Source organism: Natrix helvetica (assembly GCF_964273705.1).
Source record: "Natrix helvetica genome assembly, chromosome: 1".
In the NCBI taxonomy this organism is placed as follows: domain Eukaryota; kingdom Metazoa; phylum Chordata; class Lepidosauria; order Squamata; family Natricidae; genus Natrix; species Natrix helvetica.
In genome coordinates this window covers 169,799,588-169,825,398 of record NC_138548.1, presented here as the reverse complement: position 1 = coordinate 169,825,398, position 25,811 = coordinate 169,799,588, and the positions used below count along the sequence as shown (strand labels likewise).

Sequence of the window (25,811 nt, the reverse complement as noted above, 5' to 3'; positions counted from 1 at the left end):
AGGGAGTGTGTTCCAGAGGACAGGTGCTGTGGCAGAAAAGGCACATCTCATGGTGACATTCCTTGGCTGAAGGGACCCAGAGCATGTCTATCCTGCTGGATCAGATTGGTTGGGCAGAAACAATGGGAGAAGACAGTCCTTCAGTTAAATCTCATAAGGGCTTTAAAGGTGATAACCAGCACCTTGAATTCTGCACAGAAGCATCCTGGCAGTCCCCGAAGCAAGGGTGTCACATGTGCCAAATAGCCAACATCATTTACAACCTGTGTTTCTGCATTTTGTACTAGCTGAAGCTTCCAGATGCTTCTCAAGGAGGCTTTGAGCACAATGCAGTAGTCCCAGTAGGACATACCTTTTTAAGATGGGAAAATACCATACAAACATTTATGTCTAATACAGATGTTTGCAGCCTCTGTACAAAAGATTAGTAAGCAAATTACAGTAATACATTTACATTGTTAACATGGAGAGTATGGGAGAGATTGTCAGAAAATAAACTGTTCATTTTAAAGTAAGTTTTCTTAGGCTTTCCAAAGAGTTAAATGACACAACATTGTAAATACCAGCCTTCATAAGTAAATTATATAGGGAAAGTCTAATTATTAATAAGTTTGATGTTTGTAAATATTCACTTTAAAAATACCTATGTCACAAAAATTGTACATTTAGGGATGAATTCAAATATATACAATTATATGACAGCTTCATGTTCCATTTTATTTCATATTTTATTAGTTCAATGTTGGTGATCATTCCTTTTTACAGTGTAGGGATATACAGTGACGGAACAGATTGGTTTAAAAAAAAAATCAGAGTCTTTAATGCTTTCGAGCATTTGAGGTACAACTGATGCCATAGACTTGTTTTGTTCAAATAATAATCACCTTGGGGTTAAAGTGCAGTACTTTACCATCTTCTTAAGTCTTATGCAAAACATTCTGAACCTGTATAATGTGTGCAAGAAAATACATTTGTCTAAAGATTAGACATTAGATATTAGGCAAAGATTCTATCAAAATACAAAAATAAATAAAATGATTGCATAAGAAATGGTAACTGCCGTTTCCCTGATTTTACACAATGGGAGGACTTCTCCCATCCAGCCAGGTAGAACCCCTTAAAACATTGTCGAGAGTCACACAACAACAAAAATATCATAGACCTTGAGCCCAAAGCTCTGTGCTACCATTTGGTTTTTCAGTTCAAGGTACTGTACATAGGAAGAGATCAAAACAGTGGTGGTTTGCAGGTGGTATGCCCCGGTACGGGTGTACCAGTGCCTGTCCGGAGCACCGGGTACCGTTCCAGTACGGTGCTCCGGAGGGCCACCCGCCTGCCTGAGCTCACCTGTATTTGAGCTCTTTGGCGCTTCGGCGCACAGAGCCTATGCGATGCTTCAAGCAGCTGGAGCATCATGGAGGCGTTGCAAGGGGTAAGGATGCATGCACGTATGCTGCGTGTGTACTGCGCACGTTCATGTGGCGGATGCCAGGTCCCGTTACAACCATACCGGTTGCAATGGGATCTGGAACCCACCACTGGATCAAAACCAAGTTAGTTTCTTCCTCTCCCTGGCTTGACCCCTCATTCTCTGCCAAGGAAGCCTTTTCTCTTAGTAGGGTCCCTACTAATAGAGTGCCAATATTCCAGGGTTAGTTGCATGGTATGTCTGAAGAGATACAATGGAGGGGACATCCAAGATTGCATGTTGCTTCCCCTCCACAAAAAAAAATGCCTCTCCTTTCATTGGAGAGATCCTACATACAAGCATAGTTCTTCTTGAAATGTGTTTGAGTATTAGTAGCTCGGGTTGGTAATTAGGCTGTTGGTTTGAGCTCCGAGCTTGGCGATTTGGTTGCAAACGTTTCATCACAATCCGAGGAGACATCGTCAGTGAGTTTTGAATTGTTCTTCTTATCTGGATGTTCCCAGTATTTCCAGAGCAAGGTGGAGGAAGCAGAATAAAAAAAATTTCAGCATCCACTAAATTGGCAAATCTAAAAAACCCCGATGTCACAGGTTTAATTTTAGGAACCAGAAGGGGAGAACACGGATCTGCATTGTGTGGAGACTAAAATTAGCCTAGTTTAGCATCCTCCTGAACACTGGAATGTCTTGGGAAACAAAGTTATACATTCGCAATTCAAGTATGATTAACTCCTTCTCAAGTACTTTTTAAAAAGAAAGGAGCAATTCCTAGTGTTTCCTTGTTCTTGCATTTTGAGTTTTTCTTTCCTTTTGATTAGAACTCTTGAAAATGTATATCCTTCAGAGTTTTCTATGATTTGTGCTTTTGGAAGCCCACTTTGATGGCTATTTCTTTCACATATGATATGGGGGCTTAAGACTTAACAGTTCTTGTAGCAGATAGTTCTTAACTTCTACCAAACTTCCTACTCTGAGGTATCATTGTGAATATGTTTAAAAAACTCCAAACTTTCACTTCCATTTCTTTCCTCAGGAAAACGTTTGTATTTTCTTTTGAAGAATCCCATCTGGAATACACAGTTCCAAAAACAGTTACAAGGTTTGCAATTTCAAAGCAATAATATGTATGCATATTTATATTTTAGAAAAAGAACATTGCCCATTGCTTTAATATACAAAGATTCAACTATACTCAAAATGCATCCCAAAGTTTAAATAGCCTGAATAAAAACTTATTTTTTATACTGAAAAGAAACCCAGGCACATTTCATCCAGCAGGAGGATCCCATGAACCAAGTAAAAAGCATTCTTCCTCTAATGTTTAAATCTGTATCATTTCCCAAATTGTAAAGTGTTTAAAATGAAGCAAGAATTCTTTATTTGGGAAGTCAGGCAACCTAAAATCTCTCGAGTTATATCTGATTACCACTTTCCCCCATAAATTCCAAAGCCTTATTTCTCCTTCCCCTTGTCATCTGTCCAAATGGCTATTGGAATTCTCTGCTCATTTTATGCTGTCAATTTCCCCAAATCACATTAAAATGTAACAGGCTACATAAAAACCACATATATTCCCGAATGCCAAATAAAAATCATAGCAAAAGCTGTGTGTTCTAGAGAACACTGCAGATTTCTTTTAGTGTTTAGAAAACCTATATTTTCCCTTTGGGATGGGTATCTAGCCAACCCATTAAAATGCACCAAGGTGTAAATTAATACTGAAATACGTACCTTCCATAAAAATAATACAAGAAGCAAAAGCAAAACAATTCCAAATAGGGAACCTATTACAATAAGCAGGGCACTGACACTATATTTTGTCTTCTGGTTATGACGTCCCTCCAAAATGACCTGTAGAAAATAAAACACACAGTTATTGCAGGTACAAACACGTATTCCAAATACTCTTTAGGAGGCCTTTGTTTCACTTCTCATAGAAGTACAATTTGGATTTGAGCTGTGACTTGTTTACCGTCAAGGTAGATATATAAAAGAGATTTCATGGAAGTCAAATGCCACTGATTTCAGATGTATGCTTTAATTCTGATTACAGTACGATTTCTGATGGAATAATCATGCAATAAAGATCCTGCGTTTATGACACTGCAAATTAGGCTTTCTTGCAAATAGATGCAAACAACATAATGTGTTTCTTCACAACAGTCCTTGGTTTAGATGTAGCAGAATAGGCATTGGATGCTGAAATAATGCAAGAACTAATACCAAATGAATGATAAACCATGCCTGCTCTGGGTTAGAAAATAAATCCAAGCAGATCTGAATTAATATTCAAATTGTCCAGTGTTTTCTCTCCTTCACTGTCTGATACTTACATGAGTGGTTTGCTTATTTTTGTGGAGTTCAATAACTCTAGGATTTTGATCTGCTGAAACTTCTCCTTTTATCTCAAAGGTAAGCACTGAAGCTTCATCCTATTGTTAAGAAGTAAAAAAAACACTATTTGAAATCAACTCTCTTTAAAAGTTCAAATAAAAAATAATAAGAAATAATAAGTGAGGCTAAGGAGGTAAGATGGAGAGTTTTCATAAGACTAAGCCAACTCAAAATTAAATGCTTTTCAACTGAGGGTATTCAGAGGAAGAATATTAAGCAATTACATAATCTGGTATTGAAATATGACTTTTTGTCTGTGGTTCTCTGACGCTTAAGAATATGATTACACGGTCTTCAGTATGATAGCACAAATATTAAAATATTTACTATGCTTAATAGTGAAGGTGTTGCCTCAAGATGAACATGAACAGTCGATTCCTTTCCACTCTCCATGTCTCCAAATTTGCAAAATATTTGCGAACACAGTTGATCATTCTTCATACAAAACTTTGGGAGAGAAAGAATATAAAGATGTATTATACAGAGTAAAATTAGTGCAACACACAGATATATATATATATATGCAAAATGGAGGCTAAGTATATTTGTACCCCAACTGGAATATATAAATAATTTTTGACTCCAGGCTTGCTCAAATTAGAAGAGAATAGGGGATTCATTTCTTATCCCACAAATCACATTAGCTCATAGGCAATAGCTAATATAAGCACATTTACATGTCCCCTTAAATGCAGCTTTGAGGATTTTTGAATAACATATCTATACGGCCCTCTCTACGGTAGTAGCTGACAGACAACTGTACAATGGACAGAGGATGATTTTTTGACGTCCTATTTACTCCTTCCTCAATCCCTCACCTAACATTTGGCAGATTGCATGATATGGCAATTGGCTGAAGTCAATGCTATCTACACTACTGTCAGCCTTATGAGATATACCAGACTGGGAACCATAACCAGGTGACCTAATTCTACTTTAGGTTATGTTAACATAATCTTGCAAGTTTGAAAGTGCTTCTGCCCCCCCCCCCCCCAAATCTCCTTTACAGCCCCCCCCCCCAATTAGGGAGGGTCTTTTGCAAGCCTCTTGCCCCACACACTCCTGCTGTGGGATAAGATGACTTTTATACGACTGTTCTATTGGTTGAGTCTCATTGCCCTGCCTCCCAAAGTCATCTCTATGTACCGTTACAGCTACCTGGCGTAGCTGGATTTGGGATCAGAAGGATGGGCAAGGAGCAATCTTTCCTGCTTCGGTGTGTTAACAGGTTGCATGAGTAATCTAGGAAGCCAATATAATGGTTCACTCCAACTCATGAACTCCAACAAGTGCTCTAAGACAGGGGCAGACTAGCAAGGCACTACTTCATATTTCACATGCTACTTGACAGCCCTCCATTTGCAGCTTTGTTTTGCTGCAAATGTTACCCTAACAGCTGTGATGGGGTGACTGCGGTGGATGCAAGAGAGACACATAGCAACAGTAAACCAGAACTCTCCCTCTCAGCTGATCAAGCTCTGACAAACTCAGCATTATAACCTTTGCTCCAGGGAGAGTAATAGGTAGGTGTTGTTTTTTTTTTTTTTGCTGGTTAGGTAAACCTATCAACCCAGCACATTGTTTCTTAGGACAGTTCCCCTGAGACAGAGATGGTATTGTTTGTATAGGCAGAACGTGTGTTTTGCTGAGCTACCTTGTGCCAACTCCTGTCTGGAAGAAAACAAGTTAATCTGCTTTCTGGAAAATCCTCACATGTAAGCATTAGATGGCGTAAAGCCTTGATAGTATTTCATATCCGGAAAGACCTTTAGAAGAACACACTTGTCAACTGTTTTGAATATGAGCCATTAAGCTTTCGGATTTTAATTGTACTGAAGCCTCAGCAGAGTTTTCCTTAACTCTTTTATAAGTTTGTTTCCAACTGTTGAATTCCTGACAGCATAACCTGCCTATATCTTTGGGTAAATAAAAACCCTCGTGTATAATGTGACTTTTCTCCAGATAGCTTAACACTGAAATAAGGCATAAATTAGATTATTTTAGCATAATCGAGCTGCTCTGTAGTTCTGAAAACTCTGCTTATAAGGCAGAAATATGCAACAGGACGTATTTACAGCTTTAACAAATCAGAAAAAAAAACACCCAATGAAATTACCAGTGGCCTATTGTCAAGTTTTGTGAGGAACGTAATAAGATCTTGCACCATATTTCCCTGTTCCTCTGGTAAAATACAGTCTCTCCTATGACTTTCATAGGTACATTGTCCATCAGAGGTCTGAAAATGAGCAAAATCATAATTGTCTTACATTTTGATACCAAAGAAATTTGTAGACATTGCATATAACAACATAAACAAATCAGCTCAGTAAAAGATTACCCTGTTTTAATAAAGCATTCTTAAATTAAATTAAAATAAATTGAAGTAACACTGGGAAAAGCAAGCTTATAGCTAAGCTTTAATACTATCTAAATTTGATCCATACTTTAATCCAGGTCTTTAAATATCTTGGGGCATGAGGATAGAGTGAAGAAAAGGGGATATAGTTTTATAACAGGAGAGTTGTTTTATATTTTTATTATTAAATTTATTTGCTGTCCATCTCAGTTTGAAGTGACACCTAGACAACTGCAATCCTTTGCAAGATTTCTTAAGGCATTTCATAGGATAGGGAAGCATGCAGTGATCACAATACATAAGGACTCGTAGTGCCTATCACAAGTCATGCCCATATTGGAAAAAGATGATTCTATTTGGGAAAAAGAACCCCAAATATTCTATGACCAACTGCACTCGCTTATGCATTTTATTGTTGATGCAGCATCATTGAGTCTTTTCTCCTAATATGAGCCATGAGAAAAGCTTCAAATTCCAAATATATTGTTCTGATATGCTACAGCTGTGTCACTTGTGCTGAGAGTATTTTGAGTGTGAAACCATCGCCCTGAGCTCAGAACACTTCCGAAGTGACTGAAACAATGCAAACCAGCTGTTTTGAACTCAAAACAACTATTTGGGACTTACCCGTTTGAAAAGTTTTGCACCTCCCTACCTAACCCTCTTTCCCTTTCTATGGAAGTTGCATATTACTTATTACTTTTGAATTAAAATTATGTGCTGATCTTGAATAGGACAGCCGAAAGGCAAGATGTCAATTACAGTGTAAATCCACATCAGGGAACCACAAACATTTCAGGCAGGCAGCATCAATCTTGAGGCAAATGCCTTCTCAGGAACATCTATGGGATGTGTGTCAAAATCTGCAAGAAGACAGGTCCATGAGACCAGACCTCTTCTTTTTGTACGTTTGTGTGACCTTGAGGGATGTACAAAAGGACTGGGTCTTGCATCATCCCCGCTATCTTGTAGATTGTGATCCCTTGTGTGGAAATACAATTATTCACCTATTCTTATATTTTCACAGTATTTTCTGATGATGTTTTCTGCAGGCAAAGCAACTCATCAATACACAAAGATCCTTAAGCGCCCGCCTGTCTTAATCTGTTGTAACATACTCTCCTCTATGCTGCTTTACACCTTTTTCCATTAATGGCACTGCTGGTATAGCCTTCCTCTTAAATCATAAACGTCAAAGACAGCCTATCACAATCATTCATAAAGCTTGCAGATCTATGCGGGAAGGTAACAATTGCATAATTTGTTATGCCATATCCCATTTCATGTTCCAAATCCAGAAAATAAATTAAGCATACCTTGACATCCAGTATATTAAACAGCTTGTTATCTCTTGGTAGAAAAGAATTGGGTATCTGTATGAGCAGATTTACATCGGGAGCCAGACTTACTCCAGGATTACTGACCTTTGAGGTACAGAAGGCGAGAGTTGAATTAGTAGTTTATCTGAATTGGTATCAGAACCATTGCACCCTATCACCTTCCTCCAGGTAAATCTTAAAACAATTGTAGTATTAAAAACCTTCACTTCCAAATGTTGAATTTTGAACACATAGTTCCTGATGCTGCAAGTTAAAGCATCTGTATAGTTTAATATTTGCGGATTAGAACTTAGAATAACTTTGTCATCACTTTGAATGTAAACTAATCGGCATACATTAAAATGAAATTACATTGCATACAGCTCTCAAAGGGTCACGACCTCCAAATATACACTGCATAAACATGACAAAATAAATACAAAATTATGCATATACCAACATATATTATATGACACAGAAAAAAAAATCTGTATCCAAAGCATACTTAAGGTAGACAAAATGGCATTAAAGGACAGTGCAAGACCACAGGAAAAGCATAATTAAATAATTAAAACTGTGGTAGAAGAGAAAAAAAATAGCCCATATTTGCCATTCCTCCAGCAAGGAAATATTTTTGAAACAATGGATATACCAAACAAAAATTAAACCCCATTTTTGAAAATGGATATTTACATTATAATAAACATGGCAATTCACAATGGCACTTATAGTTCAAAAACTGAGAGGACTTCCCTCATTGTGAAAAGACAGTAGTTGTGACATAATGAGTAAAATTAAAGGAATATATTTAGAGAGTGTTCAATATGGAAGGAGCTTCAGTGGCTAAGAAAGCAGCTTTGTAGAAGATGTCGGACTTGGATTGGAAAGACCTAGGTTCAAATCTATCTCAGTTCATGAGAAAGCATTCTTGTTTATAAAAAATTAATTTCATTTAATTCATGTTTCCAAAAGGCAATGAAAATAGAGAATAATATTCATACATAGAAAGTGACGTTGATTGTCTCCTCCATGCAAGAAACTGGTGAATTTTCTTCACTGGGTCCATAAATAAATGATCCTGGAGACACAGACCTATAAATAATGTGTTTCCCCCAAAAAACAAATGACAGAGAAAACATTGATTAAAGTGGGATCAATCATATGATAGATTCTTTGAGAAGAAGTTAGTTACATCCAACTCAACTCTCATAACTTTCATTGCTGTCCTTCCTCCTGCTTTCCTATGTGGCCTTTAAACCTGAATGTGACCTTCCAAATAAGTTCTGAGAAGTACAGGAGGAGGTGGAGGTGCAGATGAGATAGAAGTCTCATCTGCAGGAACTGACTGTCCTGGTAGAGTCAGTCACATATCCAGCTGGCTTCTGGGTATCAGAAAAGAACTCATCTCTTTTGGGATGACTGTTCTATCTACAATATTGTATTTATCTCTGCAACATTTGCAACAAGAATATATTCCAGCCTTCTCTGAAGAAGACAGGTGCATTTTAAATTGCAAATGCATGCAGTCTACCAAATGTATGGCACTTTTAAAAAAATAATAATAATGCTGGTATATATCCCTTCCTATTCCTTGAGTTTTACGTTATCCATATTCATTCATTCATACATACATACATACATACATACATACATACATACATATATATGCTGGTTTTGTTGTATTCGGGTCTTTTCCCGTGTAAGGTTGAGATTGTCTTTGCAACGTTTCGGCAGGATCTCACCTGCCATCTTCAAGCTTGGGCTTAAAATGGGAACGGAGCTGCCGTCTTTCTGTAAGTCTTGGTGGGAGGGGATGGGGTGCTGGCTTTGTTTCAGTAAGTGGAATGATTGGTTGTGTGGTTGTATCATGATTGGTAGATTGGTGCTGATTGGTGCCGGCTGTGTGTGCATTGATGTTTTGTATTGTAACAGCTTGGGTGGTGGGTGGTGTTCGTTTGTTGGCTAGGGCTGGTTTCCAGATGTTTGGTAGGCGGGAGGTATCATCACGTTTATTCATGTTGTGGGGGTGTTTCTCTATTTCGATGGCTTCCATAATTATTCTCTTGTGGAGGTGTTCTGTTTTGGAGACTTACAGAAAGACGGCAGCTCCGTTCCCATTTTAAGCCCAAGCTTGAAGATGGCAGGTGAGATCCTGCCGAAACGTTGCAAAGACAATCTCAACCTTACACGGGAAAAGACCCGAATACAACAAAACCAGCACACCTACACCCATGAAAATCTACGAAAACAAATACACACACACACACACACACAATTAAATACATATTTACAATTAGATTAAATACATATTTTATATACACAGATCTCAACAAGTTTTCATTTATTAAAAAGCTGTATTAGGATCAAGAGCTACTATGCACTTTAATATCTTTTTCAGAAATTGGGGTTTTTGTAGGTCAAATAAATCTCAGCTGTCCATCTTTATAAGTCATAAGGACAACATTAAGCCTCTCTATAAGGTTGAAAACCCAAACACTGAATTTACCTGGTTATCCTGTTAAAACAGCATTTGTGAAGCTTTTATACCACCTTTTCATAAAAATGAGCAAAGGCCAATCAATGAAAAGAACAGACAAGAACATCCACAGGATCGAAACACTGAGAAATCAGCAGACCTCTGAATGCAACAGTTCAATACACAATTCCAACTGCTTTCGCTTACCCATAAATGTTCAGTTCGACTTCGTGTTTCTGAGCCAAAGCTAACACCACACTGTTGTCGGACAGCAGGTCATGGTCTAATTCATTTTCACTACAGAAGGAAAGAAATGTATCACAATGTCTACTGACATCCCTGAGGTACTGTTTGGTTTTCTTTGTTAACATAGTACATTTGGCAATAGGTAGCATGATCAAATGCCAGCAAGCACATTTTCCTATCATTTTGGTACAAGAGTTTTACCCATCTGAGGATTGTATCCATAGCCTATTTACCCAACCCCAGAGAAGAGAAATATTGGTGCCCCATTACATTAGATTTCTGTGAAATTTGTGCAAATTATGAAATGTATTTTTATGCAGTTCTTTGATATATTTTTTTCAAATATGGGTCTAAGGTAACAACCTGTAGTAAGCAACGCTTACCAAGTTGCATTAATGAGGATGTGCAAGTCATCTTCTGCTCTGCTGAGTGAACTTGAATCCAACACAAAGCTAATGTCCACCTGAAAAAAATGATTTTTTTTCAGCTTCCATTAATCAATCTGTATATTCTATCAGAATGCATAATAAGCACTGTATTCAGTAAATTAGCTGTAATTATGCTATTGAAGTCTATAACTTATTCACTTATGAAGGCAGCGTGTAGATTAACTATCAATACAGTTCTCAACATGCAGATCTTTGACTTAACCTAATTTAACTACTAAGCATCATAGGAATCCTGTCTATAAAGATGTACCTTTGACCCTGTTTAAGAGCTAGCCATGCTCCATTTTTATGATTTCCAAACATTTCACTGAACTGAACTGAACATGTAAACAACTACAACAAAGAAGCCACAAATTGTTATCGTAAGTCATACTACTGTTCTCATACCTAAGAGATGCTGCAGTTTGACATTTTAATCTAATCTATTTAACCTTTTTTACCAATTATTAGACATACTAGAAAATGCATATGGATACCATCTTTGGTTAATACTTACTAATACTCTGGTAAGAAAATATATACTTGAGGCGATCCATCATAGTTCCTTGGTATACAAATATGATAGCAATGACCGGTATAGGCTATTATATACTAATCAAGTCACTTTTCATATTTATTCTTACCTTTGAAAGATGATCAACATATAAATATCCAATGTTACAGTTAATTGTCACTCCATGACTTTCCTTTTCTGATATTTGTAAATGTATCTGTGTTTCTTCCTATTGTAAAAATGAATAATATGTAAGAAGACAGAAGAAGGTGAAAGTTTTGCAAAAAAACAATTTTTTAAATTGACAAGGCCACAAAAATCTTTATCTAGATCAGAGATCCTCAACATTTGCGGTTTGGTGGCCCGGCTTGGGTGGGGGGGAGATGGGAACTGGGCTCTGTGAGTCGGCTGGATGCATGCAGCTCTGCTGGTGTGAGTGACAAACTAGTGTGCATGCACTTGCATGCCAGTCTGCCACTCACATCAGTGGAACTGCATGCGAACCAGCTCGCCACTTGTGCAAGTGAAGCTGCATGCGCAAAGCACGCCAGCCCGCAACTTGTGCAGCCTGGTTCCAAATAGGCTGTGGCCTGGTAGTGGGCCAAACTCTACATGTTCTGTGAGACTTTGATTATAAGGAAGACTGAAAAAGGAATGTTATCTAACCTTTTCCCGTTATGCTTCTTTCCTGACTAAAAATTTTCCGTATTTTCTGAAAGGGTTTGCTTTGCTAGAAAAAGGTACCAGTATGTCTTTCCAAAACGAAAATAGCAGTTTTGAAGGAATAAAAATAATAATCAGAAAATGATTTAGGGAGAAATGGCGGTGTGGCGACTCAGTGATCAAGATTCTGGGCTTATCAGCTGAAAAGCTGACAGCTCATATTTGAGACCTGAGCCATCCTCGCTCCAGTTTCTGCCAAAGTAGCACAAAAGTATGCAAATCTAAGTAGATAAATAGGTATCACTTCAGTGGAAAGGTAACAGTTCTCCATGATGTCAAAGTGGCCACATGACTGCGGAAATGTCTCTGAACAGCCCTGGCTCAATGGCCTTGAAACAGAAATGAGCACCATCCCCTATGGTGGGCAATGCCAAGCGGAGTAAAATCTGCAGGGGCTCCTTTATCTTTTTTAGGGAGAAAAAGTTAACAGCAATCCCACTTCTCCAAATCAAAATCCTACATCCCCGTTGCTCTTTATTAAAAAATACAGAGGTATTTGGAAGAGTGAATAAAACAAGAAAAAGGGAAACATTTACACAGAACATCTGTGGCAGTAATCATCGTCATACTGCCTGGGATCTTTGCAGGGCAACAATACCACCAGCACTACCACTGATTAAAAAATCTGAAAGTTTAATTCACTTCAATGTAAACCTCAGGTTTTTACAGAAAACATCGATTAGGCTTATCATGAACTCTATCTTTCCAGTTACATTATTTCTATTGATAAGTTTCAAATCTTTCAAATTATAAAGAAAACTTATGATTTATGAAGTTGATGGGACATTGTTATTTTGGATAGAGAAAAGTGGAAAGGAAATGGACCATCATGAAGAAGGCACAATCTTTTGTTGCATGTGTAATCATAGTCTGTAGTGTGGTCCAACAAAAGTGATTTCCATAAGGGATGATTTCCACAAGGGCTGTTGTGGAACTGTTGGCTGACAGTTCCTATAAACTTAATTTTTTCTAAGCAAATTGGAAGCTGTTTGAAGTCCTTACGTTCAACACAGAGTAAATTACTTTGTGTTGGCCATGTGTCACTGGCCACATGGAGGAGACAATTTATAGGTCTAAATAGCAAAGTGTTTTAATGTTAAAATTCTGCTTTTCACCTTTTTGTTTTGGACAAAAAGTGGTATTTGACATATAGTTTGCTTGCAGCTTCATCAGATAATACTTGGACATTTCCCTTTATAATTATACTTTGCCTTGCTAGAAAATTGTACCTGTAGTCTTCCCCAAAGAAAAAAGGGAAATTTTGGAAGGAAAAATTATATGGCTTTATAAACAACTTTACTATATAGTCCTTAACATACTTATTCTGCAGTAAATTCCACTGATTTCTATGAAATAAGAAGAAAAACCTTTTGTTTTAATCTATTCATCTTTTTCTTCTTATTCAACAAGTAATATTATGAGGACCAAACAGTCTGGAAGAATGACTGTAGTTTTGTACATTGGTTTATATCTGTTTTATTTCAGTCTGTCTTGTGAATTGAGTTTCAAATGTTTTAAAATGAAACTTTTGTTTATTTTTAGCTGAGCGAATGAAAAAGTGTCTGGCAAATTATTTTGTACACAGATATAGAAGATAGGTTTCTTACCTGTGCTACAAGTTTGGTGAAATAGAGACCTTTAGGCAGTTGGATATGAAGGCTGGTCTGATAAGCATCATCACCGGCATTGTACAAGCTGATATTTAACATCAACTGTTTTACATTTCCCACTGAAAGGTAAGGTTTCTTTTCATAAGGCCTATGCAAAATGAGTAAGAATATGCATCATTATAATTTAAACCACTTCTTTTTGACCTGCAATTTTAATACAACAGAAAAGGAAACACTGTGTTTAATTTTAGATTTCTTCTTTAGTCCTGCATCCTACTGTTAAAAGTTTAGACTTGGCTTTTCCATTGCAAAATTAAATATGTGCATCCTATCATTAGAAAAACTGGAATTTGCTCTTAACTATGCTATCATTCGGGACGCGGTGGCTCAGGAGCTAGGACACTGAGCTTGTCGATCAGAAATGTCGGCAGTTTGAATCCCTAGTGCCATGAAACGGAGTGAGCTCCTGTTACTTATCCCAGCTTCTGCCAACCTAGCAGTTCGAAAGCATGTGAAAGTGTAAGTAGAAAAATAGGAACCACCTTTGGTGGAAAGGTAACAGCGTTCGGTGTGCCTTCAGTGTTGTCATACCGGCCACATGACCACCGAGACATCTTCCGACAGCGCTGGCTCTTCAGCTTTAAAACGGAGATGAGCACCGCCCGTTAGATTCAGGAATGACTGGCGCATATGTGCGAGGGGAACCTTTACCTATGCTATCATTTTGGAAAGTAATCATTTCTGAAATGTATCTTTGATATGAAACACTGCCTGTGGACAATTGAAGTATACTACCCATATTTATATTTTTCAGATGAATTCCTGCAAGCTGATTTGATCTCAGAATGAAGAGAAGCAGCCAACTGTCTAGTGATAATTTACCAAATGAATATATTTGATTACTTAGTAAGCTGGTTGTTTATGTCCATCTTAAAGCATAAAAAAAAAATCTCAGTGCACCTTGTTCCAGGATAGACCAGCAGTGAGATCCTGGAAAAAAGTGAGGAAATATCAACCAGGTTCTGTGGATTTATGTGCTTTATGCAAATGTATGTAATAGATGAATACAAGAGCTAACTAGATCACAGATATCATAGCACCAAATGGGTTTCACTGGGTCAAAGGAAAATCCCTGTGTGATACTTTGAGCTGTCTAGATGAAGGGTAAGATAAAATAGTTATAACCAAATATTTTTTTCAGCTATATTTGGAGCCCACATGTTGTATCTCCCAAGGCCCTGAGTGTGGTTTCTACAGAAGTTCCTCCAGCAAATGTCAATGTAACAAAAAGGGAAAAAAATGCATTGGGAATATGCATGTTAACTTTACTTAACACAAATGCATTTTAATTAAAACTCATATCAGACCCAATTTAGCTTTTATTCTGCTTTTTGGAGGGTGGCCTTTGGGCTGAAAAAAGTGCATAAAATTCGGTTTCTGTACTAGGAATCCATTGATCTTTTTGCAAGATAGAGTAGCTGCCTCTGCCTTTCTACCATGGAATGAAAAAAACATTTTACTACACATTTGAAGTAGTCAGCACACAACTGTTATCTACTTCCCTGCTAAATTGAGAATTTTTCCATTCCTCAGCCGATTAGGTATGTGTGTGATTTAATTTTCCCTACCATTTAAGCAATGTATAATAGCAAATGCAGAGGTATTCAGCTGGTTTGGACAGATTTGCCTGAACCTGTAGCAGAAATCGTGGTTGGGCCAGCCCCCCCCCCCCCCCGCCCCAGCTCTATGCCATCCTATTTAGGCACGTTTTTGAGGCTGGGCGCATGCGCGGATGGTGCACGTGTGAACAAAGCAGATGCATGGAAGGCCAGGCTCATGTGCAGCAAAATGGTGGTAACAAAATGTGAAACCCACCCCTGAGCAAACGATCCGTAACCACACATCAAACACCACAACAAACTTTTGTTTGTCCTCATTCTCTGGTCAAACACTGATTCTTTAGTTCTTTATCCTTTCTAGAAAATCTGTTTCGCTCTATATAACTATAATTAACAAGACATACCTTCTATGTGTGCTACTCCCACTATCACTGTTGGTTAAACGTTCCCTTTTTAATGCAGCTGATACATTATCTTATGTTGCACAAGAGCGCCTCTCATTTCACTCTCAATCAAGAGTAAATGAAAGGCAGGACTTGTGCACACGAGTGAACATGTCTATCTTATGTTTCACCCAGTGTTCTCTAATCATGTTAACAAGTAAAAAGGAAAAAAGAAACACCTAAGAGGATTTGAAAGTAAACTTCCATTTGACATTAAACTTTAATTAAGACTTGCAGAAGAGCTGCCTTGCAATAGGCATTTATCAAACATTCTGGCTTGAGACCAATACATTAGTCATTTAATACCTTGGGGGAGAAAATTGGCACTTAGACAAGCAACAGAAGGTAAAAGTACTACATAAGCAGTAAGTTTCAAATGAAAATGTGAAATACAAATGCTAATATTTCAGTGGCTGGGCCTCTGGTTAATGGTATACTTGAAAATTTCTTTAAATATAAATAATTGATATTCTTTCCTTTCCTGCTTTCAGCTTTTATAGTGTTTTGCTTTGTTAGCAGAGTGATGTGTAGATTATAAGCATCCATAAAGCAAACTAACAGTTGTTCACTAGTTTCTTGTTCTTCCTTTCACCCAGTGCATGCAATTTATACGAACTATATACCTGTCAACTCAAACTAATTAAGTTATCTGATTAAAGTAATTTAGAAAGGGCAGATGGACATAAGTGTACACTAAAGTAAACCATAAATATTCTTACCTGGCTTTCTTAGGTAAGACGGTTGGTGGAGAGCCATGTTAGTGTAATGTAACAAAATGTCAGAAGAAATCTGATAGTGTCTTTCTGACTGACAAATTTTATTAAAAGGCATAAGTTTTCACAAGTTGCCGCATCAAATGCATAAACCTGATCTTATGCATATGGCAAGCAACTGATCGCAAAAACTTATGCCTTCTAATAGCATTTGTTAGTCGAAAACGACACCACCAGCCTCTGATTATAAGAAGTTAGTAGCCTGGGGAAAAAATGCTGTTTGCAGGTAAAGAATAAGTATCTGGAGAAAATAATTTGGCATTTCACACTTTGTGGAAAGCAAAACAAGGGAGATGTGATAGCACCAATCCCATTTATTTACACCTCTGCCTGCCACGATTCAAGTTGGGGGCTTTTTTTAAACCAGCAAAAGATGACATGATTAGAATAGGGGTTTTTCTTGTAGTTTTCATCTATTGAAAAGAAAAACTTTCAGGGTAGGAAGAGGAATGGAAATAAAAACAGTAAAGATAAGGAGATGTTCCCCTTCCCAACCATTTTGCCATAAAAGTTAAGCCTCCCTCTTTTACCTTATATATTTAAACAGATTGATCTCCCATTCTTATAGTAGGCTTGGCACTATGTAACTAATGAAAAAATGAATTAAATATTTTTTAAAGTGGCATTAATCTTCAGCCTAGTCTATTCCAACCCTAAGAAATAGGATACCCAGGAAAATTTGATGAATCTCAAATTGGGCAGATGTTGAAAGCTCCAGGAGATTTTTGAGAGGAAACAGAAGTCCTCTAAAACAGGCCAAATCACTATGAATTCCTGGATGGTTCAGAAGGGCATAAACAGGCTACAACTCATCTCTATAGGAAACAGGTCCCTGGAGAGAAGGGAAAGAGAGGAACAGTAGGAACTGAATGACTGTCAATTTCTAAGTAAGATTTAAAATGAATTATTTTGACATCATGCAGAATGGCTGTCAAAGAAGACAATACAAAAAAGAAATGAAATCAGATTAGCATTCAGGTAGAGAAATGTTTCTAAGCTAGGGCTTTGCTTGTTTCCTAAGGAAGGGGAAACTTTTTAATTCAGCCCTGAAAAAAAGGCTAGGTAAATTCATGAAACAGAAGAACAGATTATGCAACTTTGGCCTTTATAAAAAGGTAATTTAAAAATTCTAGTCTTTGTAAACCATAAATGCATTTTGCAGTTCAGCAGAATCACTGCTTGAATGTGAAAATCAATTACCATATTTTTTGGAGTTTAAGACGCTCTAGAGTATAAGACGCACCAAGATTTTGAAGAGGCAAATTAAAAAAAAACCTTTTTTGCATCCTGCAGCCCTCCCAAAAACGGTCCCGTTTTTCTTTTTTAAAAAGGGCATGAATATCCTTTAGGAGGCTTGTAGAGTGCTCCTGGGCGGTGGGCCCCCCAAAAAATGAGAAAAAAGGGCCTGTTTTTTGCTCATTTCTGCCCAGCCCCCAGGAGCACTCTGAAAGCCTCCTAAAAGCTATGCATGGCCATTTTGGTGAAGGGGGCGGGGTTTCAGGAGGCAAAAAATGCTGTATTCAGTGTATAAGATGCACCCAGATTCTCAGCCTCTTTTCTGAGGGAAAAGGGTGCGTCTTATACTCCGAAAAATCCAGTACTTTCCATTTAATTTATGCACAATGATTGTGAAAATACTTTTTTTTTAAACCGAAAACTAGGTTTGCAGATGGTATCACTGAAGTCTGTACATCTTTTTACCCACATCATGATAGATAAGACTGGCCTGCGAGACTATTATATGCACAAAAATAGAAAGACTGTGAACTATCACAACAGAAAAAATGGGTGGTGAAGATGACAGAAACAGCAGAGATGACAAAATTAACTTGTTTGATTAGAGAAAGATCAATGCCTACATTTATCAGTGACTGGAAAACACTTATGAGCCCCTTATAAACTCCTTGGAGTTCCCACAATCTGAATCAACTCTCATTAATGCCAGATCTCCAATTATCATTACAGGGTAGGAAGCAAAAGACAGCATGAGGTGACAGGTACAATTTTATAACAGAGGACATGCAAAGATCCAGGGAGAAAGGTGTATGCTTTCCATTAGTAAATGCAAAGTCTGTGGTGAGTAAGTCTATGCTTTCTAGAGAAAAAAAAGGGAGAACATTCCTTCTCTGCCTAAAATAGCTTGGGAAGGTATTATAAATCTGCGCATGAGTGGAATTTCATTGTTCTATCTAATCAAGTGGCAGCACCAAGGTGAGCTTGTACCACCTGACTGAATGGTTATAGGAATATTTTATATTATCTAATCTTAGGGAGTTGCTATGCTATTTCAACAATGTACTATTTTGTTAAATTATAGTGCAATGGTCTATATGGACATTAATGCATTTGTTGCATTCACACGTATTATCAAGCCAGGTTTTTTAAACCATTGTTTGTTGAATGGGACAGATTGACCTGATTAAACAAATAACATTGAACTGGAAACAGTCTGCATAGTATGCTGAACAAAAAAAGCAAACTACTGTATATAATAGTTCAGTATATATAAACAGACCAGTGAAATATGTTTTGAGGATAGCAGAATAATTGCAGAATATAATCATATAAACATAGTTTCTCATACAGTGCCAGGGCTCCACATGTTTATTCAGCTATCTTTGTGTCAATTTACTCAGCTCCTCTATGACTCCACTCAGACATGATTCTTTATGCCTTGCAGAACTTTCTGATACCTGATTCCAATCTTTCTAAAAAGAACTTTTTTAGATAGAAAGCTAAGTTCATGAACCTTATTCACTTTCTCTCAATTATAATGGACTTACTTTGGAAATATAAGTTTTCCAGAAACTTGAAGGTTTGCAGAACAGTTTTCTTGAGTACAAAATCTTGCAAAGGCAAACTTTGAAAGAAGAACAGAAACAACTTTTTAGAACAATTTTGAACGTATATATTCAAAAACATTATTACCATGAAATCCAAAATATCCAATAAGGAAATGTCATCTTCTGCTTTTCAAATTACACGAATTTGGCACCCTCTATTTCAGTTCATGCCATTCTGTCTCTACGGAAGGCTCATTTTAGGCAGCTTTTTAAATCAATAATTACAGTGGCTATATTTTCTTGGGGGGAAAAATAAATAAAACACAAACCTGAAAAAGGGGTTCATAAGGATAAAAAAATGTTTTATAACTTTATGAAGTAAAATCCAAAAGCAAAACCAAGAAAAGAAATAATTACATTAAATAAATCTAAAGGGCATCTTTCTGAAATAAAAGGCTTTTGTCATCACTGTACCAAAAGTTCAAATCAGCCCTTTTCACCACATAAAGCTTCCGACAAACCACAACATCAAACACGGGGTGTTCTTATAAGAATAGCTATTAAAAAAAGCCACAAAAGTCCTTTCCGACACACAAATATGCAAAGGTGCCAAACCCTAGAAAGAAGCAAAATATTTCCCCTAACTTGCCTAAAAAAACAGTAATAAATTAAATAATTAGCCAGTTGTTGCCATTTCTCAACAAAAATAATCAAAAACAATTTCTGGGACAGTCATATCACACTGCCTTATGACAAGATGCAGCAAAATTATGGGTGACGAGAAGAATACTTGACCTACCTTGCTGCGCACAATATTATCCTCCTTCCGTTGCTGAAGTACTGGCTGGAGTGGTTGGAGTTCATCAGCATTTCTCTTCTTCAAAACATGGTGTCCCAGGTGATAGGTGGCTTCAACATGTATAGGAGTCCTAATATCCCTTACATCTTTCTAAACATGGCGAAATCAAATAAATGAATTGCATAGAACTGGAAACAATATTTACCAATCAACAATATAAGCTGTTTCTAGATTTCATCATTTATCCTGAAACAACACACAAGGTTTTGCATGGCAGCGTACATCCCAAATTTGAATTCTGTCTTATAATGCTTCTGAGGAAATCCACTCAAAAGCAAACCCCAGGCAACGGTATGCAAAAAAATGAAGTCCAAATAGCTTGAACATTGCATATTTAAGAATGTTTTTAGCATAATTTTTATTAAGATTTTTCATAACACAGAGCACATGAGATTTTATTGCTCTAGAAAGATAGGTAAAGGTAAAAGGTCCCCCTTGCACATATGTGCTAATTGTTTCCGACTCTAGGAAGCGCTGTTCATCTCCGTTTCAAAGCCAAAGAGCCAGCGCTGTCCGAAGAGGTCTTCATGGTCATGTGGCTGGCATGACTAAATGCCAAAGGCACGTGGAACGCTGTTAACTTCCCACCAAAGGTGGTTCCTATTTTTCTACTTGCACTTTTACATGCTTTCGAATTGCTAGGCTGGCAGAAGCTGGGACAAGTAACGGGAGATCACTCCGTTACATGGCACTAGGGATTCAAACTGCCGACCTTTCTGATCGACAAGCTCAGTGTCTTAGCCACCGCATCCCTAATATCAAGGAAGATACCCTTCCCCCTATGGCCCACACTGTTTACTCAATCGATTTATAAAGCTCACACTGAGTCGTATTTAAATGTTTTCAGCCCCTTAGATTTATTGTACTGTAATACAGATTGAAGTGCTGCCTATATTGAAGGACTCAGGAAGGATAGTGGAAGAATGAGCATAAATCTTGAAACAGCAGTGAAGCTGATACTCTATTTCTTTCTTTGATTAATGGTGCAGTCCTAATTTTACTAGGATGTAAGTCCCATTGAGCATAACGAAAGTCATTCTTAACTTAAAAAGTAAATTTATGTTTAAATACAAGAAATGGAATCTTGTACGCTACATAATTACGACACTTTTATGCTGGAAAAAGTACACTTTTTTTACATTTAACTAAGTATGGAAGTTTTTATATTGTGTTTAACTGCTTGTAAAAATAAAATCTATCACAGATTATATTAAAGTTGATTAAATTATTTCCTTGATGTGGGAGGTTCCCTGCCCTAACTTTCAATAACAAGTTTGTTTTAATCAGTTCACATGTTTTCCAATTCGTTCTGATTTTCCACAAGGTTTCCTTGCATCTGCTCTATATTATTTTCATTTACACCAATTAGCTATTATTATTATTTTCTCAGGTGTTAACAAAGCACGATTTGGAAAATGGAAGTTTGATACCTGACACCAAATTCACTTAACCTTCGTGTCTTCTTACAAAGTCAAAAGTTGCAGGAGGAGAAAGAAAAAGCTGAAGAAGCTTCTTGGATGAGAAGCAAAAGGTCTTCAAAGAAAACCAAGAAAGTCCAGTTGCCTCTTGAAAAAGCACCTTTGGGACAACCATGACCTGCATGACTGAAAATCTCCATAGTTGACTTGTGATAGATGTGAAACAGTGGTGGGTTCCGGATCCCGTTCCAACGGTATGGTTGGAACGGGCCTGGCGTCGTCCACATGGATACGTGCAGCATGCGCATGCGTCTTAGCATCCAGTGATGCCTCCGCGATGCTCCAGCTGCTTGGCGGAGCATCGTGCAGGTGCTGTATGAGCTGTGCGCGTAAGTGCCGAAGATATTAAAGACAGGTAAGGAGCGTGGGCAGGCGGGCCCTCCGGAGCACCGTACCGGTACTCAGTGCTCCAGGCAGGTTCTGGTACGCCCATACTAGGGCTTACCACCTGCAACCCACCACTGATGTGAAACATAATTGTGATGTAAGAAGCAAAAGTGTCTATTTTCATGACTTGAATAAATCTTGACAAACATGGTAAGAGTTTGCTGTAGATTTTCTAACAGCTACAGCTTTTTGGATAACCTTCTCAGTGAATACTTCCATCCCAACAATGAAGACCATCTTACCCTCATGAATGCCTGATGGGTTCTGCATGTAACATTGTTATTGCCATAGATCCGGACACTTCCAGAGGTGGCTTCAGAGGTTCCATTTGAGAAAAAATAAAACCTCGCTGCAGTATCTGGCCTTCTATTAATATCCAGGCTTAGATTATAAAGCAATACTGTAAAGATTAAAAAAAATAAGAGGAAGGATTAAAAGAAATCTTTAATAACATTTCCATATTCATTTAAGTGATGGTGAGCTACTACTTATGTTAACATAAACAAGGAAGCCAGTTGTAAGTGGTTCTACATTTTCAGGATTTTTCTGTCCAATCTTTGGAACATCACTTTTTATTATTAAATCTTAAAAGGAAAAAAATATCAAAATGTGTATTCAGAATCTGGTATGTGCTTGTGCGCGAGCATGTAAATAACGAGGACATGTTGATGCCTTTTGGTGTGACATAGTTCTGTCTTCATACAAACATGACACTGCTTAAAGAATATGCAGCTTTTCTCCAGAGCATGCTCTAAGTTTGTAATTTACCAAGACACGATAATATGCATAAAATACTATGTACTTAACCTTTTTATTCTCTGTTTGAAAAGTAAATTATAGTACAAATGCCTATGCATATGTTTTAGGGGAACATAGCCTCAAGATTATGAGCAAAACACTCTCTTTATTATCATAACCCCTAAGGAGGAACATTGTGGGCTAATCATGCCAGGATAAATTACTTTCAAATTATTTACACTGTGTCTCTTCGTGTGTGCGTGCATGCCCATGCCTTTGAGAGATGTCTGGAGAATTCTGCACTGTTTTCATGGCAACATTTTTGTAAATGGATTGCAGTCTCCTTTTCCTGAGAGAGAACAACTGGCTAAAGACTACCATGCCTAAGGCAAGACCAGAATTCAGAATTTCCTCTCTCTAACCTAATGCTTTTAACCAAAAAACTTAATTTGCTCTCATATTAGATCACATTAACTTTAGTATTTTTTAAAAAAAGTTCCACTATTCATATTTGGAATATATACATACATCAGTAATGGTATCCTCTTATCTTCACTACCGGTTCGGTAGCGGGAGCGTGCACACCCATGCATGTGGTACGTTTGGGCATGCACAGAACCTTCATTATGACGTCTGGGTGGGTGGGCGGAGCCTCGCGCTGCCGCTACTACCAGTTTGCCTGAACCGGTGAGAACCAGCAGAATACTACCTCTGACATATGCACATATACATACACACACACACACATATGCAGTATTATGTGTGTGTGTGTGTGTGTTATACTGTATATATTATACGATCTATATTATAATATAAATTATCCATATATATACTATACTATAGTGTACATATGTATATAGTTTACATATAGAAAACACAGGGCTTCATTTCTAAACTTAGGACAAGGAAGTAATTTTCAAGAAAGAGACAGATATTGAAGGAACTGTTATTGCTCTGTTACCAACTTGAATTTCTGCTATTTTTCTTAATCCCTTTCAATCACTGGGTTTCATCCTCGCCAGACATTGCCTTCTGCCAGAGTTAGGAACCTTCATCCTAAAACACTCTTGTAGAAGTGAACTCTTTAACTCTCTGTCTTGGATTCTCTGTCTTTGGAACTTCTTGCCATATGAGTGCCTTCCCCCTAAATGTTACCGTACCAATTGGCCGCCAGAGATGAAATGAGTATCACCAAGATTTTTGCTATTGAAAGCTGACCTTCCCCCCCCCGGGGGGGGGGATTAATTTTGGCAACTTGGTGTGCCTTACTTTCTTGCTTTCCGATAAAAAAATGACAGGAAATCTTGCTGCCAGTTTCAGAGGCACCATTTCTAGGGAACTTAGAGGTCATAGAACCCTCATATGTATTTTAAATTACTGATAAAATAGTAGTGGATAACCACTAGTTTTGATTTATGGATCAGCTAGTAATAAATTTGTCATAACCACCAACTTTTTTTAAAATATTCAGTTATGAAAGTGCTAAGCACATAGAGGCTTACCTATGTAACCTGGAATGGTTTGGCTAGTATAGTTAAAACAAAGCATTAGATTAACACACACAGCTGGTTGTCCATTTCTCACACAGTCCAGTATGGTTCGGTTTACAGAGTTGGGGTGTTTTAAGGATGATTCCACAATAATTACAGCCCTTGTCCTAAAAAGGGGAAATTTGTGATCACAAGATGTTCTATCAATATTAATAATGACGGGCATTCAATTTTTTAAAGACATATACAAGAATTAAGATTCTAACAGATCAAATGACATATTAATTAAATAGCACACAAGTCTAATTTATTATTTAAGATCAGAATTGTACTGAGCTGAACAACAGAGATTGACTTTTTCTTTCCTTGCTTGTCTTTCCTGATCAAAGTGCCATTTGCCTTTCTGTGTGATAACATAAAGAGATTTTATAGAAAGGCATAGATGGGGATGAAAGAATTGGGCCACTTCTGAAAGTTAAAAATCTCTATCTGGATCAAAGTACACATACTTACTTTGAAAACAGATTGAGTTTTGTGCTAGGTACAGATAAATAGTTTAACTTGAGAAAGTTTGATGAAGAAATGCTACTTTTCCTTTTGACTTCAAATCATCCTCTGATTGTTAATGATCACCTAATGGCAATATCCTAGTATGCAAGACTTGACTGTGAGATATATAAATTCTGAGGTTCCCATTGCTTAGACCGTAACTCCTAATGGTCCCATATATTAAAGATTTAAGTGATATACTAATACTCTAGCTCAGTGATGGCGAACCTATGGCACGCGTGCCACAAGTGGCAGGCGGAGCCATTTGTCAGGGCACGCGAGGCACTGCCGTTAGCTGGCCAGCGCTCATGCGCATGCTGGCCAGCTGAGTTCACCTTTTTAAAAGCCATTTTTCGCCCTCCCCAAGCTCCAGAGGCTTTATAGGAGCCTGGGGAGGGCGAAAAGAGCCTCCCCTGCCCGCCCAGATGGCCTCCGGAGGCTTCAGGGACCGTCCAGAGGCTTCCCTGATGCCTTCGGAGTGCTTAAAGCAACCCTCTGAGCAAACTGGAAGTGACTTCCGGTTTGCCCAGAGTGGTTTTAAGCGTTCCGAAGGCTTCAGGGACCGTCCGGAGGCTTTCCTGATGCCTTCGGAGCGCTTAAAACGACCCTCCGAGCAAACCGGAAGTCGCTTCCGGTTTGCTCGGAGGGTGGTTTTAAGCGTTCCGAAGGCTTCTGGGACTGTCTGGAGGCTTCCCTGACGCCTTCGGAGCGCTTAAAACGACCCTCCAAGCAAACCGGAAGTGACTTCCAGTTTGCTCGGAGGGTTGTTTTAAGCGTTCCGAAGGCTTCAAGGAAGCCTCCAGATGGTCCCTGAAGCCTCCAGAGGGCCTCCGGGGGGCAGGGGAGGCTCTTTTCGCCCTCCCCAGGCTCCTATAAAGCCTCTGGAGCCTGGGGAGGGCGAAAAAAGCATGTAAAAATGGGGAGATTCGCGCGTTGTGCGCACATGCGCACTGGGGAGTCATGCATTGCATTATGGGTGCGGCACGCCCGCACACAACCCCCCTGCGCTCCCACTTGTGGCACACGAGCCAAAAAAGTTTCGCCATCACTGCTCTAGCTTAATGATTAAGTTCAGAATTTAATAGAGCTTGATGAAATTATATGTGTGTGTGCGTGTGTGTGTGTGTGTGTGTTTTACAACCCCTGGTATGCCCAAATATGGGAGGGAGCTCACTAGTCCCCCTTTCTGTCCTTCAGC

At 38.1% G+C, this 25,811-nt stretch overlaps 1 protein-coding gene across 1 annotated transcript in view; it reads right to left on the bottom strand.

Annotated features, from left to right (window-relative positions):
• Positions 1-691: 691 nt before the first annotated feature.
• The window catches only part of ITGA4 (integrin subunit alpha 4), a 50,220-nt gene continuing 25,100 nt past the window's right edge, over positions 692-25,811 (bottom strand). The window contains exons 14-28 of the mRNA XM_081935293.1: positions 24,077-24,231; positions 22,079-22,236; positions 19,912-20,061; positions 19,113-19,189; positions 13,492-13,642; positions 11,292-11,390; positions 10,603-10,682; positions 10,181-10,270; positions 8,499-8,589; positions 7,495-7,602; positions 5,939-6,058; positions 4,150-4,269; positions 3,762-3,860; positions 3,160-3,279; positions 692-2,495 (exon numbers count right to left, since the gene is read on the bottom strand). Of these exons, the coding sequence (XP_081791419.1) occupies positions 2,394-2,495; positions 3,160-3,279; positions 3,762-3,860; positions 4,150-4,269; positions 5,939-6,058; positions 7,495-7,602; positions 8,499-8,589; positions 10,181-10,270; positions 10,603-10,682; positions 11,292-11,390; positions 13,492-13,642; positions 19,113-19,189; positions 19,912-20,061; positions 22,079-22,236; positions 24,077-24,231 (1,720 nt within the window). The 3' untranslated portion in view covers positions 692-2,393. The remainder of the gene's footprint in view (positions 2,496-3,159; positions 3,280-3,761; positions 3,861-4,149; positions 4,270-5,938; positions 6,059-7,494; positions 7,603-8,498; positions 8,590-10,180; positions 10,271-10,602; positions 10,683-11,291; positions 11,391-13,491; positions 13,643-19,112; positions 19,190-19,911; positions 20,062-22,078; positions 22,237-24,076; positions 24,232-25,811) is intronic.